At 33.1% G+C, this 19,804-nt stretch overlaps 1 protein-coding gene across 3 annotated transcripts in view; it reads left to right on the top strand.

Annotated features, from left to right (window-relative positions):
• Positions 1–19,804, top strand: part of LOC140040727 (histone-lysine N-methyltransferase SETDB1-like) — a 373,841-nt gene that overhangs the window by 241,957 nt on the left and 112,080 nt on the right. For all 3 annotated transcript variants that reach the window (XM_072086876.1, XM_072086874.1, XM_072086877.1), the window contains 3 exons: positions 653–734; positions 2,171–2,275; positions 9,474–9,548. In XM_072086876.1, the coding sequence (XP_071942977.1) occupies positions 653–734; positions 2,171–2,275; positions 9,474–9,548 (262 nt within the window). The remainder of the gene's footprint in view (positions 1–652; positions 735–2,170; positions 2,276–9,473; positions 9,549–19,804) is intronic.

Raw genomic sequence — 19,804 nt, 5'->3', positions numbered from 1 at the left:
AAACACGCGCAAATTCTCAAATTCGACGTGCTCGCATGACGTGATTTAAAGTCGAAATTGTTTAAAAGTTGGTAAAATTACGAGAAAAGGGCTGAAAAAACATAAATCAAGTGCAAAAAATATGTCTTTAACGCTACATGCGTGCCGCGCGCGAAAAAATGTGCGTGCGCGTGGGAATTTTTGACATGAAATGCGTAGAAAATTGATTAGAAATTGATTTTTCACATTTTTAACTTATAACGCGCGATTTTACGCGCATGAACCTATGTACGCGTGCGTTTTTATTTGCTAATATTTTTATCCTTGACCTGAAGTTTACGTGTAGGGAATTTCATTAATATGTGATAATGAATTATGGAGATATGATTGATAATGCGATTTCACAAAATGGCGAATAATAGTAATAGCAATAGCAATAGCAATAGCAATAGCAATAGTTCATTCTTGTATAGCGCATATAAGCATTAGCACATATATGGTGGTAAATTGCTACCAACAGAATCCCCTTTAATAATAAGATTTGTGATATATGCCAAAGTTGTATTCCGCTGCACTTTTATTATTATATTTTTCATTAATAACCTTCTGATGAAGAACATTTAAATTTAATAACAAAAAAAAAAAAATATTTTTATTCATACTTTCACTTTAGAGGTTGTAGAAAAAAACAAAGAAGGTTATGAAAGTGATGTTCAGAGTTCAGAAGGATATGAAACTGAGAGCACCAATTCTAGGTTAGTGTACAAACAGGAACAAGATGCATGATTTGTAATTTTTTATGTGCATTTTGTTTTGTAAGTCTTCAACATTTATTTTATGTCACTTATGAATGCTTATTTTATTCATTTATTAGTTATTTACTATCAAGTATAACCACCCTAGGGTGGGTTTCAAATGTAGTTTAAAACCTAAATTCTGATCATTTTGATATATCAATACTTTCAGATACCAGTATTTTTTTTTTTTTTTTCCAAAGAGTATGAAAATAAAAGGGATAATAATAAATATAGTCGGGTTATATTCATACAGTACTGACGACAAATCATGTACCATAACCTGCGTTTGTCGTGCGTTTAAAACATGTGTAATTGCCGCTTCTAAAAAATTGGCAACCTATATCACTATTAAGCATCACCTTTAAGTTAGCGCCTGGGTGTATAGCTAATCGAATAAAGAATGTATTAACTCATATTATAAGTAGAGAGCAAAATGGTTTTATGCCAGATAGGTTTATTGCCGAAAATATTAGACAAAGGAACGACATTATATGTATTAGTGAACAGTTAAAGATTCCCGGTATGCTATTATTGACTTTGAAAAAGCCTTCGACTCTGTTTCACATATATTCATTGATAGAGTTTTGCCAGATATTCCATTTCATATAAAAGTACTCTTTCAACAAAGAAAACGTTGTCACATTTTTTATGATGTTCTAAACAACTCATTGTTTAAATCATGAAAAGCACAAAAGAAATGGGCAGAGAATAAGTTTGTATTCAATAATAACAACCAATGCAAAACAATCTACCTAGCTTCACATACGTGTACAATGAATATTGTTTTAATATATTTTCAATATAAAATTTTAAATAGAATAATTGCAACAAATGAACAATTATTTAAAATGATATAAAAGAAACTTCAATGTGCTCATTTGGAGATGGTCAAATCGAAACCATTAAGTATTTGTTATGTAATTGTCCAATAGTAAAAAGGATATGGAACTTCCTCCAGGAAAGAATTTTAGAAAAAACTGCAATTTAGTTTTAGTAAAGAGAACATAATTTTCAGATACCAAGATGCGCATTAGAATTTTAATTTAAAAGCCATTAATGCAAATTCTAATAGTAAAATCATGTATTTATAATGTAAACTAGTTAAATGTAAGCCAACTATAAAAATGGCTATGAACAAGTTAAAAAGGTTTTATGAAGCGGAAAATTTTATTTATCATCAAAATTTTAAGAACAGTATTTTTAATACAAAATGGATACAATTAGAAACATTTATAAATCAAATTCAAATTTTTATGAACCTTTATTTAATTTAGGGCCTTTAAGGAGATGGATATCTATGTTGTTTTTGTTAGCTTTTAATTTTAATTAATGTATAATATGATGAAAAAAAAAAAAAAATACACTAATTGCCAGTTTTCGTCTTTCAATTTTAGTTGCAATTCTGATGCAGATTATCACACAGATAGTAGCAGTTCATCCCCACATCATATACCTAGTACAGATGAGAACAGTTTTGATGATGGATATGCAGCAACACAGTAAGTTTTATCACCCGAAAGGGGACAAATTGCCATCCAACTTTTTCGAGATATAAGGGGTCAACCACTTTGGTGCAGATAGATTATTACATACCGCAATGAATTATAATGTTTTACTATGATGACATCTTTAAAAATGTAAAAAAATGATGCACTGTCAAACTATATACTTTTAAATTTAATATATGAACTTCTTAAGGAAGAAAGTTAAAGTTAAGTTTGTTATTTCGGCCTAAGAAAATGTTATAATTTGTTTGTCGAAATTAATTTTTTTAAATTTAATATGCCATTAATGATGACTTAATCAACTTTTGTTCTCTTAATTTCATAATAAATCATACATAGGATACATACAAAAAAAAGGTGTTTCCGGGCATTCAAACGATATATATTAATTTTTAAATTTAGCATATTTTCACCATTCAGGGTACACTCCTATTTAGGGGACACTCCTATTAAGGGTACACTCCTATTCAGGGTACACTCCTATTCAGGGTACACTCCTATTCAGGGTACACTCCTATTCAGGGGACACTCCTATTCAGGGTACACTCCTATTCAGGGTACACTCCTATTCAAGGGACACTCCTATTCAAGGGACACTCCTATTCAGGGTACACTCCTATTCAGGGTACACTCCTATTCAGGGTACACTCCTATTCAAGAGACACTCCTATTCAAGAGACACTCCTATTCAAGAGACACTCCTATTCAAGAGACACTCCTATTCAAGAGACACTCCTATTCAGGGTACACTCCTATTCAGGGTACACTCCTATTCAGAGGACACTCCTATTCAGGGGACACTCCTATTAAAGGGACACACACACAGGGCAATATATGTATATATCACTACAGTCAGCCCCTGTTTAGTTTCACCCTAATAGGTGTTCTACTGGAATAATATTGAAAATATTCATTACCTAAAATTGTTTTTGCTTTTGTGTGCAATATAAAGTATTTTAATTGAAGAATTTTAATACTATAGCATTCAGTATATTTCATTTTGGCATGGTTTGCAGGAATGCAGTTTTGAATCTTTTTTTCTTTGCATTTTTGATGGAAAGATTGTTGAGTGCATATGATTTATTAGTATCTTACATTCATTGAATCTTTCTACAATAATTTAAATTCGTCAAAATTATGGCTTTTTTTAAACAGTCGTAGTTTCAAAACTAAACGGTGAAAGTTAATTTTATTACATATTCTGGAAGTTGATTAGTTGTAGATATCGGATCATGCATTAATATGGCTAACCGGACATTGTGACGAGTTCAAATCTAGTTACATATTACAATTGTTATGAATCAAATTCATTCTATCATCTGTTTGTTTGTAAATACAATTTGTCAACAATCAACACTGTCTTTTCCATATACAGTATATACTAATTCATAGTTTCATTACTATTTTACAATATGTCCAGCTTTCCTGAAAACACCCTTGTATACTGTAGTGTGTTTTAGTATGATTTTATCATGATCTACAACATTTTAAAATACACTTCTGATGCTTTTATTGTTAATGCACTTAGTACTTAAGTAAAAAAAACTAAGTTTCTAGTGGTATTGATAATAAATCTCCAGAATTATATATTGTTTTATTATGTACACTGGGAACAGATGTGTAAATTTATAATTTGTTGGTGACATTCGAAAATATTATTATTTTTTTTATATCTATGGTGTATCTATTTGATTATACATGTTACCATTACACCAAAAAAAAAATAAACACCTTCACCGAATAAACACCCCTCCTCCTAAGCACCCCTCTTCAATAAATGTCCTGTGCGTTTATTCGGATAATTACGGTAAGTTACTTCTAGCATTCTGAAAAGAACTGTTGAGTTCAACGTTTCTATCAATGTTTGATCGTCCTCAGGAGTCAACAATATTTTCTAGCATTATTATAAGCAAAAGTACAATTACGAACAGTAAAGGATTTGTTGTAGTTCCTATAATGAAACCATTTAAAGCATCAGTTATTGCATAACATTTATTTAAGAATAAAAGTTGTGTAGTAGGTATGTTTTTTGTTTGAAAAATTAGTAGTTAATAGTATTTCTGATCATCTTTTCACCAAATTTTCTTTTAAAATGAATGTAAATATGTATATTTCCAACAATTTGATACAAAATTTAAGTTTCTACGACCAGTGTTTACATAGATATAAAGATGCCCTGGTATATGGGTCAAAGGTCAGAAATTGCATTTCTGATCATTTTTCACTAAAATATCCCATTAGACTGATTATGAATGCATGCCTTCTCAACATTTTAAGACTAAAATTGACTTGCTGTGACCAGTGATTGCCGAGATACAAGTACCTATTTATAGTTGTTCATATAATCCTTGACCCTGACCCTTTGACCTTTTGTAACATTTTTCAAAATGCGAACAATAACAAAACAAGACCTAATTTAAGTGTCTACGACCAGTAGTTACGGAGATACATACATGCCCTGGGTAGTAGGTCAATGGTCAGAAATGACATTTTCGGTCATTTTTTACTAAAATGTTCCATTAGAATGAATATAACTGTATACCTTCTGATCAATTTGAGACCTTTCTGTGACCAGTGGTTGTCGAGATTTAAGGACCTATTTGTGTTTGATATTATAACCTTTCACCCTAACCTGTTGACCTTTTGCCACATTTAAAAAATGTGTAAACAAACCAATAATGATTGTTTGACCATCCTAATCCAATCTGAAGTCAAATTCTCTGGACCTCAAAGTGCGTACGTAAGTTGATCTAGCTACTCGAGTATAATTTTGAAACTTTTAAAATTACTCCATAATTATTTTGAAATACATTGTCCTTAAGTTTCATTGAAAATTATTTTTTGTTCAGAATTTATGAGCAACCATAAAATTTCATAAAATCGTGTGTAGCTTACGCTGCGCAACTGTCAAATAATGGAGTTTCCTGCACATCTATAGATACAAGTGAAACAAATTTCATGGAATTCATGGAAGAAAAGAAGATTAAGATAGAAAAAAAAATCCAGACAATCACAAGTGGTTATAACCACATGTTAAATAGGATATCATCTTTGTTTATATTTTTATCATTATAACTAAGCTAGATAACAAGTTCTACTAACATCTCTTCTCTTTAAAAACTGTCTATACTTTCTTAATGCCAAAAGTAACTCTAACTAAAATAATAACCGAGATAAAAATACATATTAATGACAACTGGTAAGAACTGACAATAAAACTTTCAATAACATAATTACAACCTGTCTTTGTTTTATTGTTTGTAATGTGTTCAATCAACCTTACAGGCTTCCTAATGTTTTGTTTCGGACAGACTGCTGTCTCAGAGTTATTATGTGTTTATTTGTTGTTTCAATTGATGGCAATTGAGCCAGTTGTGCAAACGGTTTATTTGGAAGTGAACACACGATTTCTGCGAAGGAGTGATCCATCAGTAGTTTTCACCAGATATGGGCGAGGACCTACTTTCTCTTGCCTGATGGCTTTTCTCCATTCATGATGGTTTTGGTCGGGTTGTACTCTGACCGACTGACCAGTTACTAACTCTGGCAAATCTTTAGCAGTTTTGTCATACTGTGATTTTGCCATCTTTCTTTGCTGTACGATGTTATCCACAATGTTGTCAACAACCAGTGGTTTCAACAATTCTTTTGTTGTAGGTAGAAGTGTTTTTGTTCTTTGTGACATCAACTTTTGCACTGGACTACTACCATCTTTACTGGGAGTATTTCTCCAGTTTAATTTGGCTAGCTGTATATCACCTTTATCCTTTAGAGCCTTCTTTATGAGCTTCTTGGCTATTTTCACAGTCGCCTCAGCTTTTCCACTACTTTGGCTATGGTATGGAGAACTTGTTCGGTGATCAATGTTCTATTCTTTGGTGAAGTTGTTGTGTTCATCTGACACAAACGTCTGTGCTTTATCTGTAACCAAAATAAATGGAATGCCATATCGTGCAAAGTGTCTTTTCGAGTGTTTAATTATGTTTGATGATTTCAAACTTTTAATTTCATCCACTTAAAATAATCTGTGAAGTAATCAACAGTATAAAGTAATCTCGATTATTTAGTGTAAAAATGTCCTGACCAGACATCTGCCATCTCTCTGTCGGTATCGGCCACGTCATAAGCGTTTCACATTGCTGCTTGTCTAAAAATGCATTACATGATTGACATGTCTGTACGGCATCCTTAATTTGAGACGTCATACCTAACCAAAACCAGCTGTCTTTTGCTCTCCTTAGTGTGGCATCTATACCCTGGTGGCTAGAATGAACTTTCTTAATCATCCATGGTTGTAGAATCTTTGGGATCACAACCTGTTGTCCTTTAAATATTATGCCATTCTGTACAGTCAGCTCATCTCTGAGTATGGTTTTGCCAGAGGTGATACCTTGTCTCTTACATCTGGCCATCCTGTATGAACCATCAGCATCATTTCTGTCAGCTCTGAATCACCTTTCGTAGCTTGTTTAAGCTGTAGCTGTGTACTCTCACTGTAAATCTATTTGATTTATGTTTTGTAGCTCTTCCATGATTTTGCTTTGTTTCTCATTAACTGGTGCTCTGCTCAATAGATCAGCTACAAACATTTCTTTGCCTGGTACATGAATGACATTAATCTTGTACCTCAGCAGTCTCAACATCATTCTCTGCAGACGTTTTGGAGCTGTATTTATAGCTATTCGAAATATCGGTAACAGAGGATTATGATCTGATTTCACAGTTATATATCGTCCCAATACATAATGTTCAAATTTCTCACATGCGTATACGATTGCCAAGCACTCTTTCTCTATTTGAGCATAATTTTGTTCTGTTTTTGTTAAGGCTCTTGACTCAAAACAGACTGTCTTTCCTTCTTGTAGGAGTGTTGCACATACACCATACTGGCTACTATCACACTGTATAGTGACTTCCTTTTGCAGATCATAATATGCTAAAACAGGAGCAGCTACTATCAATCTTTTCTGCTTCTTTATGGTGAGAAAGCCATTCAAAATGGTGATTTTTATCCGTTAACCTACGTAGAGGTCCAGCGACCTCGGACAGTTTAGGCAGAAACCTAAGAATGAGGCATCTCTGTAATATCTTTTACTTTTTCTGGATCAGGTCTTAACCCCTCATCCCCAATGATGTGACCCATGTATTTGATATTTCTCACTCGCAATTGAACCTTTTTGCGATTTAACTTTAAACAAATGTGGTTAATTTACTGCTTTCTTCTGTTAATTCAATCTGCCAAAAGGCTTCACTAGCATCGCAAACTGAAAATACTTTAGCATTTTTCAACTTTGGCAACACATCATCTAACACTGGCAGTGCATAACTTGGTCTAACAGCCTGGTTTAAAGGTTTTGGATCAAAACAAATCCTTAGTTTGCCTGGTGTTTTCACAGGTACATACGAGTTTAGCCAGATAGTAGTTTCACTAACTTTAACGATAATTCCTCTAATAATAATTCATCAAGCTTCTTCTTGAATTCTGCTTGGAGAGAGATAGGCAGTTTTCTGATTGCTTGCTTTACTGGGGTAACCTGTGGGTCAATTTTTATTTCACAAACACCAGGAAGTTTTCCTAGTCCTGAAAAAATATCATCATAGTTATGTAAAATATCATTATATGACATCATATTAACATTTTCAATCATCTGTGACCTTTAACAATTTCATTTTCATTGATAAATCACACCCAATGAGTTTTACCTGAGTGGTTTCTAAGACAACAAATTTGGTATTGAACCTTTGACCTTTATGCATAATCCTTATTTTACATTCTCCTAATGTACCTAATCTCTTGCCACTATATAATTTCACCATAGTATTTGTTTTGAATATTTCACAATTTAATTTGTTGGCATCTTCTTTGGATATTATATATATTTGGCACCCTTTACCCTTAAACAAAATATGTAGTCGTTTATAAGCTCACCTTGTTTCTGTAGTAGGGTACTGAATTCTAATATATGTACCCGGAAGCTAACCTTTGCTTTTGCATCTACATCAGTTTCAAAATATTTAAAAATCTCATATGAATCTTTCTTTTGAACGTCATTTAAACCAGAATTCCGTAGTTTGTCCATTCCATGATCACCAAGTCCTAATGTTATTTATATAGCTTTCTTTGCTGCATCTGTTACTCCCTGATCTTCCATATACAGTGTAATACGATCTTTGAAATGCTTCTGCTTTATTTGAAGCTTCCCAGTTCATAGTTGGCATCCTTGCAGCACCACAGGTAGCCATTTTAATTCTGTTCTAGGGTTGTTTGTGTAATCAATGTTGTGTTGCCGTAGCATGAGCACGCTACCACACAATTACAATTAACAGTCAGTTAAGCACTGTTTATCCTAGGCTATTTTCCCATTCAGAACCTAGTGTACAGATTACCCTAAATGTATTTCTTGTTCCTTAAGGGTACAATACCTTTGGTCTTGATTGTGTAGATTTTACTACCACACACGTGCACATCTATTTATTGTTCGTCCACTCTCTAGGCTAGACTAGCCTTGATTTTCACCGAGTTTCTGTTGCGCTTGAACGCTCCACACAGAATCAGCACCAAACAAAAGTTTATTAATTAAAACATTTTAGCTTATTACAACTATACCTCGGCGCCCTAGTTGGAGTATCAACTGTATTAAGAATGTTTTCCGACCAATTCTGACACCATGTTTATGTTTATATCATTATAAACTAGGCTGGATTCTTAACTATACTTCAAGACGAAAACAAACGTGACAGACTCTTCGAGTTCCAGATGATATCTGTTTATTTGTAACTCTTGCGCATGCGCACAACTAAGCTAGATAACAAGTTCTACTAACAATCTTCAATTATTAATTCATTATTTTCTTGGTCCATGTTGTCGACAAAATATTTTGCACTTGAATGTTTGTTTACGCTGCTTGTTCTGTTGCCTCCACACGCGATCGAAAGTGGGTGAATAACAGAAGCAAAATGTATATAATATCAATCTGCACCCAATGCACTGGTATTTATAGCTGGCCACCTAAATTATTGGAATCAATTATTTTTTACCATTTTAAAGATTATCGTAATAGGCCCATATTTATTTTTACATAAAATGCATTTTTTGCCCTTAAATCAGATAAAAAAACTTAGGGAAAGTGTCTTTAAACTACTAACACTAATACAATTTGGTTAATACTACTTTTTGTGTTGTCTCTTTAAGAACGGAAAGTGAAACTAGAATTGTATTGAGGCGCAAATCAGCAACTGATGGAACTTGTTCAACAAAAGACTCATGGTATGATTCCATTTTATTATACACTCACACTTGCCTTTATTCTAAATCAACAAATTAGAATCTATGTTATTTTTTTATGACCATTTATATGTATATTTAAAAAATGTATATGAAAACACTAGGATATGGTTTAATTATTTCATTATCTAATTATTGCTGTATATTATTTGCTATTTACTAAAAATAATGAGAGGGAATTAAGCCATGATTCGATGTTTCGATCTTTGTTTGATCATAATCAGGAATATTTCCAAAGGCAGACAATTATAACTACTTGTGTTACAACGAAATTCAAAACAAAAGCAGATTAAGGTTATGTTCACAAACTCACACAAATAAATTTCCCTTGATAGAACAAAGTTTTGTCTGCCTATGCCTGGCAATCTGAATAATTAACACACAATGGCCGTTTTCTCCGCATGTGAAAATTTAACCCTGATTGGCTATTAACGAAATCAAGGTAAAATCTCTAACTGTTAGCGTTCGTGATCTGGATAGCCTATCTTGATCGGTCAAGCCATATCGAATCGGGCATTCTCACGTAAGCTGCAAATAGGTAGGCTAATGGTATATCTCATGATCTAGATTACAGTCCGCTAGTGTGAACCAGGCCTAAAAGTCAAATACTTTGTTTTTATTTTCTTTTTAACATTCTGAATGGCCATGGATTAAGAAATAGAAAGATATGCATCGACAGTGACATGAAATGAAATGATTTTCCAATGCGCTTGCCTATACTAAAGCACTGCTGCCAATCAAACAAACACGCTCATGTGTGTCTCTAACCGCGGCCCTCTATAGAACTCTGCGAATCCACTGTTACATTTTTTTAGAACAAGTCTGATTGTTCTATGACATGTCAGCATTGATGATTGACAACAATATTTTGCTGAACAATTCTGTTTTAATTTCATCACAATTAGACTACGAAAGGTTCACTTTCTTACGGCCGGTAATTTTAAGTAGTTGCAATTTTTATATTTGAATTATCATATTGGCCTGCCACCGTCATAAAAATTGCGTTAATCTATAGAATATTAAATTATGCATTTGACGATGAGTATACATATCATGATTACACGTTGTAGCTACTACATTTAAGTTTAGCCTACCAATAGTCCTACCTAGGCCTATGTCAATGTCGGCAAATCATAGGGTTTTCTAGTACCGTAAGCCTAAAAGGCTTGGGCCTAGTATCCTTGCTGTAATTTTACATGTAGGCTGAAACAACTAGTTGTCTCGGATGTAGGGCTACTACAGGTCATAAAATGCTACTTTAAGGTCATAAAAACATTAGCGTATATCAATTGCGGCAGATTTTGAATTAATGTTTTTTAAACCCAAAGGGTACTAAAATTTACAAACAATTCGTATTTAATCTTGTAATTACATTTATTAATAATCTTGTAATACTTGTGGGAGATCATTTAATTAGAATTCAGAAAAGTCATAAGTACGGTAAATTTGTTGCATCAAAGTTTTGTTTGTCGCCATAGCAGCTAGCGCTAAAAATATAAAATATTAATCATGCCACCAAGATTAAAGCGCGCGAAAGCATAGCCAACAAGGTTAAAGGTTGTTGAGCATGTGCAGTAAACAATATATTAGGCACGCGACTTTTGTTGTTAACTATGGTTAATTAAACTGTTTATTTTGTAACATTGTGGGCGATCCATGCTCTGTCGGTTAGAGTCATGGAAGTTTTGATCTCAAACTGATGCATATCCTTCTATTCCTTATCGACAGGCATCCCAGAGACATTTGGTTAGATGAGCTAGGTACCAATATCTGACTATTTAAGTGTGTTGGGGGTCACTTGAAGTTAATGAAAATGGGAGCCTACCTTAGATATTGTAGATACCACCAACAACAAAAAAAAACCCCACAAAACAACATGTTTAATTGAATAAAGTTTAACTTTAAATCGAACTAACACAAAACAATTGAAAATATATCCCATCAATGAAGATTGGTGACCATTACCATTAATAATTCTTATTATATAAGCCAACGTAATATAATATGGTTGGAATCTACCTAAAACATATTTTACTGACCAAACGCTGTAGTTTTACAGAAATAACTTTAAATACCTTTTTTCTAGGGACAATACAACATACTGAACTATTTAGGCCTACTGTACATACAATTTTAAGTAAAAAACTAGAATTTAATTCGTCACTTTGACGAATTATAGGTGATCATTTTTATCATTTTAATGAAATTACCACTTTTTAAACATGCACGTACGTTAACATACGATCGTAAAAAGTTGATGTACGCCATCCTATGACATGATGCATATACGCTAATAGTGCTGAGTTGTACCTATTACCGTATGTGTGATATACAATATGTACAGTATATACTGTATATCTATATACAGTGTAGCATAGGTGAAATTACAGGACCCACATCATGTTCTAATTTTTTGGAATGATGGAATTATCAAAATAAACTCGAAGATGACAATTTCGAAAGATAATGAATTGAGCAAATAAATATAAGAATTAGAAGAGAATTTGGCACGTACAAATTCTTTGAAATTTGTATAACTTTGACGAAAAAGATGAAAAAACTACTTTTTAAATTCAACTGGCCATATCACAACGTCACAACATCCAATAGGCTTAATTTTTATGTGAATTCACATCTACATTTCATCAGCTGTCACAATGAATTAAAATTATTAAGGTCACCTTTAATTCTGAAGAGCTGTGAGATATTCAAATATACGCTGAAGGTGAAATTACTTGACCCACATTATTCAAGTTTTTACGCGTGATGACGTCATCAAAATGAAAATGTTGACAACTCATGAGAAAGATAATTAAATGAGCAATCATATACTAAAAATTGAGCGAAAATTGGGCACAAAATAACCGAGATGCGCTCCGTTGAATGTGATAATCTATGACGAAAGAGAAAAAAAACACATTTTTAAATTCGAATGGCCATTTGGTGACGTCAAAACATTTTGTACGTCAAATGTGTACATGAATTCATATCTACAACTCAATGGGTTCCAGAATAATTTAAAAAAACTGGGGGTCATTGTGCATTCTGAAGAATTATTTTCATTTTAAAAATGCCTTATTTTTCATCATTTTCAGCACTTTTATGCAATTAAATGTGCGCACTTTGTCATTTTTAACATGCTCGTATAGCGTTATTTTAAGTCGGAACGGACTCAAATTTGATGAATGTACTAAGGATGGTGAGTAGAATGCGATTTCTACAAAAAATTCGTATTTTTACGCTTTTTAAGAATTGCGCGCGCAAAAACGCATTTTTGCGCAGTAATTTTATGAAACACGCAAATGGCCTAATTCATGCTCTAAATTGATCAAAACTTAATTTTGAGCTTTCTAAATTTTTAACGCGCGATTTCACACGTATGACCCTACGTGCGCGTGCCTTTTATTGGTTAATATTTTTACCTTTTATCTGAAGTTTACATATAGTGAATTTTATTGATATGTGATAAAGAGTTATGGCGATATGATTGATAATGTGATTTAACAAAATGGCGTATAAATGACGTCACGGTTGAGTGATCACGCTGAAAAGCTTATTAGGATTAAGTTACAGTATTTGAAAGATATTGTGAAAATGTTGTCATCTTCAACATTCAACTTTTTGAGATAATTGTTACACAAAATCTGTACAGAGAGAAATAAAGAAGAATAAAGATTTCATACAATAACAATAGGTGATCATTTTATTCTAAATGATCACCTAACTAGAATTTAATTCGTCACTTTGACGAATTATAGGTGATCATTTTTATCATTTTACTGAAATTAATTTTTTTTTAAACATGCACGTACGATCATGTAATGTTGATGTATACCATCCTATTATATATGCTTATAGTGCTGAGTTGTGCCTATTATATGCCATATACAATATGTACAGTATATACTGTATATACAGTGTAGCATAGGTGAAATTACGGGACACATCATGTTCTAATTTTTTGGTATGATGGAATTATCAAAATAAATTCAAAGATGGCAATTTCGAAAGATTAGGAATTGAGCAAATAAATATAAGAATTGGAAGAAAATCTGGCACGTAGAAGCGCGCTCTTTGAAATTTACATAACTTTGACGAAAAAGATGAAAAAACAACTTTTTAACTTCATCTGGCCATATGTTAACGTCACAACATTCGATAGGCTTGATTTTTATATGAATTCATATCTACATTTCATCAGCTTTCATAATAAATTATAATAATCAAGGTAACTTTCAATTCTGAAGAGCTGTAAGATATTTAAATTTACGGCGAAGTTGAAATTACACGACCTACGTTATTGAAGGTTTTACGCGTGATGACGTCATCAAATTGAAAATAGTGGCAAGTCATGAGAAAGCCAATTAATTTAGAAATCACATACTAAAATTTGAGCGAAAATCGGACACAAAATAACAGAGATGCGTTCTATTGAATGTGATAATTATATGACGAAAGAGAAAAAAACTTAATTTTAAAATCGAGTGGCCATTTGATGACGTCACAACATTTTATACGTCAAATGTGTACATGAATTCATATCTACAACTCAATGGCTTCCAGAATAAGTTAAAAAAATTGGGGGTCATCTTGCATTCTGAAGAGTTATTTTCATTTTAAAAAAGGCATATTTTTCACCATTTTCAGAACTTTTGTGAAATTAATGTGCGCATTTTGTCATTTTTAACGTGCTCGTATAGCATTATTTTAAGTCGTAATGGACTCAAAATCGGTGAATGTATTAAGAATTGTGAGTAGAATGTGATTTATACATCAAATTTTATTTGTTACGCTTTCTAAGAATCGCGTGCGCAAAAACGTGTTTTTTGCGCAGTAATTTTTTGAAACGCGCAAATGGCCTAATTCATGCTCTAAATTGATCAAAACTTAATTTTGAGCTTTTTAAATTTTTAACGCGCGATTTCACGTGCATGACCTTGAAACGCGCAACTTTTTATTTGCTAATATTTTTACCCTTGACCTGAAGTTTACGTGTAGTGAATTTTCATTAACATGTGATAATGAATTATGGAGATATGATTGATAATGTGATTTCACAAAATGGCGTATAAATGACGTCACGGATGAGGGATCACGCTGGAAAGCTTATTAGGATTAAGTTGTATTATTTCAAACATATTCTGAAATTTTGGTAATCATTGACATTAAACTTTTTGAGATAATTGTTACACAAAATAGTGTACAGAAACAATAAAAGACTAGACATGTAACTCGTCACTTTGACGAGTTTGGTTATCCGCCGCGCAAGTGGTGCAACATTAACATTAAGGGGATAGGTTGAGGACAAAAGGAAGTGTTCACGTTGGCATTATGACCTGAACTGAAGAATATGATATGTTGTTATTGCTGAATTTTATTATTTAAATTCATATATAGTATACACAGTATCTGTATCCATATCACATACAGTGTAGAATAGGTGAAATTACGGGACCCGCTATTTATTGCAATTTTTAACATGTTGACGGTTTTAAAATGAAACGCGAAGGTAGCAATTCCGAAAGGAAATTATCTCAGCAACAACGCATTAGCGTGTAGAAGAAATTTGAATACGTGAAATATTGATGCGCGCTCTTTTAAATGTAATGAATTATGACGCAAAAGATGAAAATACGACCTTTTTTATTTAACTGGCCATATGATGACGTCACAACATCCGATTGGCAACATTTTTACATAATTTCGTATCTAAAATCCAATAGCTTCCAGAAAAAGTTTTAATCGTGATTATCACATTTTATTCTTACGAGCTATAACAGATTAAAATTTACTGTAAAGATGAAATTAATGCCACACGTGATTTAAATTTTTAGGCATGATGACGTCAAAAAAATTAAAATATTTTTAACTCATGCGAAAGATACTTGATTGACCTAGACAATATCAAAATCGGGGTTAAAATGGAAAACGGATAAGTGGAGATGCGCTCTATTCAATGTGATGAGCTATGACGAAAGATACAAAAATCCTAAATGTTATATTCGTGTGGCCATACGATGACGTCACAATGTCCGGTTAGCCATATTAATACCTGATCCGATATCTACAACTCATCTACTTCCAGAATATGCCATCCACAAAAAGTTGACCGTCTAGTTTAGAAATTACGACTGTTTAAAAAAAGGCATATTTTAAACGAATTTTTTAACCTTTTCATAAAAAACGGGCGCAAATTGTCCAATTCGACGTGCTCGTATGAGGTATCTTTAAGTCGAAATTGTTTAAAATTTGGTAAAATTACTAGAAAAGGCTGGAAAAATATAAATCACGCGAAAAAAATACGTTTTCAATGCTACGTGCGTACCGCACACGTAAAAATGTGCGCACGCGTGGGAATTTTTGACATGCTTAAAACAACATAAAACGCGTAGAAAGTTGATTTTAAATTAATTTTGCGCATTTTGAAATTTTAAATGCGCGTGCGCGCGTAACTTTGTGTAAAACACGCAATTTTTTTTCAACAGAAAGTTAGCGCATGATATAAATTAAACTTTTGCAAAGTTTCAAGTTGAAATGTTATTTGGTTGTCGAGCTATGTTAAATACGACAAAATCGTTAAATCGCGCGTAAGTCACGTTGCGCAATTGTAAACGTCATGAAAAGCTTCGCTTGACGACGTTACGTAAATGTCAATATGTTAAGATAGTTACCGAAATGTTATGTTTGGAGTTTTAGAGAAAAGCGTTACACAAAAATCATACAGAAAGAAAGAAGATGAATAAAAAGTTGATGATGATGATGATGATTTCGTACAATCACAAGAGGTTATCCTGCAACTTCGTTGCGGATAACCAAAAAATAAGATTTCATACAATAACAATAGGTGATCATCTAAATGATCACCTAATTATGCTCTAAATTGATCAAAACTTAATTTTGAGCTTTTTAAATTTTTAACGCGCAATTTCATGCGCATGAACTTGAAACGTGCAAGTTTTTATTTGCTAATATTTTTTATCTTGACCTGAAGTTTACGTGTAGTGCATTTCATTAATACGTGATAATGAATTATTGAGATATGATTGATAATGTGATTTCACAAAATGGCGTATACGTGACGTCACGGATGAGTGATCACGCTGAAAAGCTTATTAGGACTAAGTTACAGTATTTGAAAGACATTGTGAAATTTTGGTAATCATTGACATTTAACTTTTTGAGATATTTGTTACACAAAAAGTGTACAGAAAGAAGAAGAAGAAGAACTAGATTTGAACTCGTCACGAGTTCAGGGTTATCCGCGCAAACGCAACATGCACATACTTTAAACTATATGAACCTCGACAATTAATATGCCATCCTATGACATGAAATAAACGTGTTTACAGTGCTGAATTGTACCTATTTTGTAGCATACATCATATTACAGTATTTACAGAATACACTGTATATGTTATACAGTAGCATAGACGAAATTACGAGACCCATCTTTTAAATCCAATTATTAATACAATGACGTCATCAAATTGACATATAAAAAATAACAATTTTAGAAGATAATTATCTAATTAATTACATTAACACAAATTTGAAGAATTCTGGGCACGTAAAAGACAGATGCGCTCTCGTTTAAACGCAATGAACTTTTACACAAGGAATGAAAATATTACTTTTTGAATTCAACTGGCCATATGATGACGTCACAACATCTGATTGGCAAAATATTCACATGAATTCGTATCTACAATCCAATAGCTTCCAGAAAACGTTTTAATCATGATTATCACTTTTTATTCTGACGAGCTATATCAGACTGAAATTTACTGTAAAAATGAAAATAGATGAACCACGTTATTTACATTTTTAGACATCATGACGTCATAAAAATTAAAATATTTTTAACTCATGCGAAAGATAGTTGATTGACCTAGAAAGTATTAAAATATCTGAGGAAGTGGAATACATATAAGCGAGATGCGCTCTATTTAATGTGATGATCAATAACGAAAGAGTAAAAAATCCTATATTTTACATTCGTGTGGCCATACTGTACTGGTTGCTGTTTGCGTGTAGCCTAGCGTTTCCAGTCGGGTCGTATATAGCGTCAGCAGTAACACAATTTTCACCAGTCAGTTCAACTCGTCGAAACAAAATAAAGGCCAAATGTCAGAGCGATAGTTCCCAAACTTTATTCCAACGTGTAAACTATAAAAGAATACAATAAACATTCTAAACAATAAAATGCCATAAATCTAGCAATATCATCAATAAATCTTCCGGTCAATGTTATCATTATTAGTTGAAATGCCTAATTGAATCTACTTTACTTTAAAACTTATAATAGCCTCAAAGATTAGGTGAGGTTTTAATCAATATATAATAAAATCTTTATACCGTATTTATACATTTATACCTGGGATTTTTATTTTTTAGTACCCCGTTTCTGCTAACAATACTTCTTGGGTGATCGTGTTAAATATCATCATTTTTACCCAAATTGCCATTCATTTATTTGGTCGATAATTAAAAGTCGCAATAAAGGAAGTTTTACGCCTCACTTTCAACAGCCTATCCCTATTGACACAGATGTTGTGAGAGCACAGAAAACATCGTAATGGGGACAAGTAATTCGTTTCCTCTCCGAGTTATTGTCTTTTGCAATGTTACTGCTTTCGCAGGCTCTTCAGCTTTGAGTTTACTTGCTTTGGAGACAAGTCTATTCCGTACTCCTGCTTTATTTTTAGAAATGTCTTTATAAATGTGGTTGTCCCTTTTATTATCTTTTAGTTGGCCTGACATTTTAGCTTCCCCTCCCCCCTTCCTCCCTACACAGATTTATATAGTAAATACTGTGACATCTTCGCTCCACATTTTCGCCGAATATATCTATTATACACGTGTGTAAAACAGCTGACAGCGACAGAAAATAAAACAACGATGTTGACCTCATGTGGCAGGTCAACAAAAATACCGTATTTTTTATTGGCAGCAGAAATGGGTACAAAAAATACGGTATAAATTTGTAAATACCGTATTTTATCCACAAATTTTGTGGGGAAAATACGGTATTTTTTGTATGAGCGCAGTTTCTGCTGCCAAAAAAATACGGTATAAATACGGTATTCAAAAAATACCGTATTAAATACGGCATTTTCTTGGCAGCAGAAACAGGGCCTTGGACTATTGCTAATTTTAACAAGTGTAGCCTATAGTAAAAGGCTTGATGGTATCAATTCGCATAGGGTCTACTACACTAGCTAGCTCAATTTTTAACTGGGCCGGATCGGCTAGGCCTCCTTCCTACTTGCTTGATTCAGTATCCGCTTTTTTGGAAACTAAACTATTTTAGGCCTAGCCTAGGCTAGACGATCGGTGGGACACCATACGTGTGGACGGCGATCGGACCTTCTTGTTTTGCCTCAATATTTACAGCCGATTTTGTATAACGTTTTATATTGTTTAGATAGGATGAGTTTGGAATCCACTAAGTTTTGTTATTTATGGGCCAATCATCTAATAGGCTAGCTAGGCCCATGGGCCCCAATGTTTTAATGTAGCCATCGTGGCATGGAATCCCTAGTCAGAATGGCTCTCACCCATAAAAAAATGATTTAGGCTAGGGGCCTAGCTAGGCCTAGTACGTGAAGCCGATAATACGATCTGTAATATAGAGGTATAAAAATAGTATAATTTATTATTATTATTATTATTATTACTTTGTTTACCCAGGGTAAGCCCAAATAGCATTTTGCTGAATATACTTCCTATGAAGTTCTGATTTAAATAACCCTATGGATGTGATGGTTCTTAACTCCTCTTCGACGCTATTCCACAGGGTTGCACCAACAACACTAAAACTTGTGGAGAAACATTCATTTCTCGCAAAAGGAATCTTTAACTTCAACAATGTGGACTGCCTCGTTACACGTGACTGGGATATTAGGGTGTAAATATATCAGTCATATATTTGGCATACCTGCCACCCCATACTGTACAACAATAGTCTAATGACGGCCTTACTAGACTAGTGAATAGTGTGTTCATGCAACATTGTGGGATACAGTCGCGAATCCGATTTAGCATGCCTAGTTTAGAAGAAAATGTTTTGTTCACGTACTCGACATGCGGTGACCAACTTAACGTTTCGTCAATTATGACACCTAAGCATTTAAAGGATTTTACCCTTTCAACTGAATTGTTTGCAATTTTTAGATTAAGGTTGTTAGTAGATGTTTTCTTTTTCAATCCGATGAGCATTGATTTAGTTTTGTTTGCAT

The sequence above is a fragment of the Antedon mediterranea genome, chromosome 2, assembly GCF_964355755.1.
Source record: "Antedon mediterranea chromosome 2, ecAntMedi1.1, whole genome shotgun sequence".
NCBI lineage: Eukaryota > Metazoa > Echinodermata > Crinoidea > Comatulida > Antedonidae > Antedon > Antedon mediterranea.
This window is presented reverse-complemented; position numbering and strand designations above follow the sequence as displayed.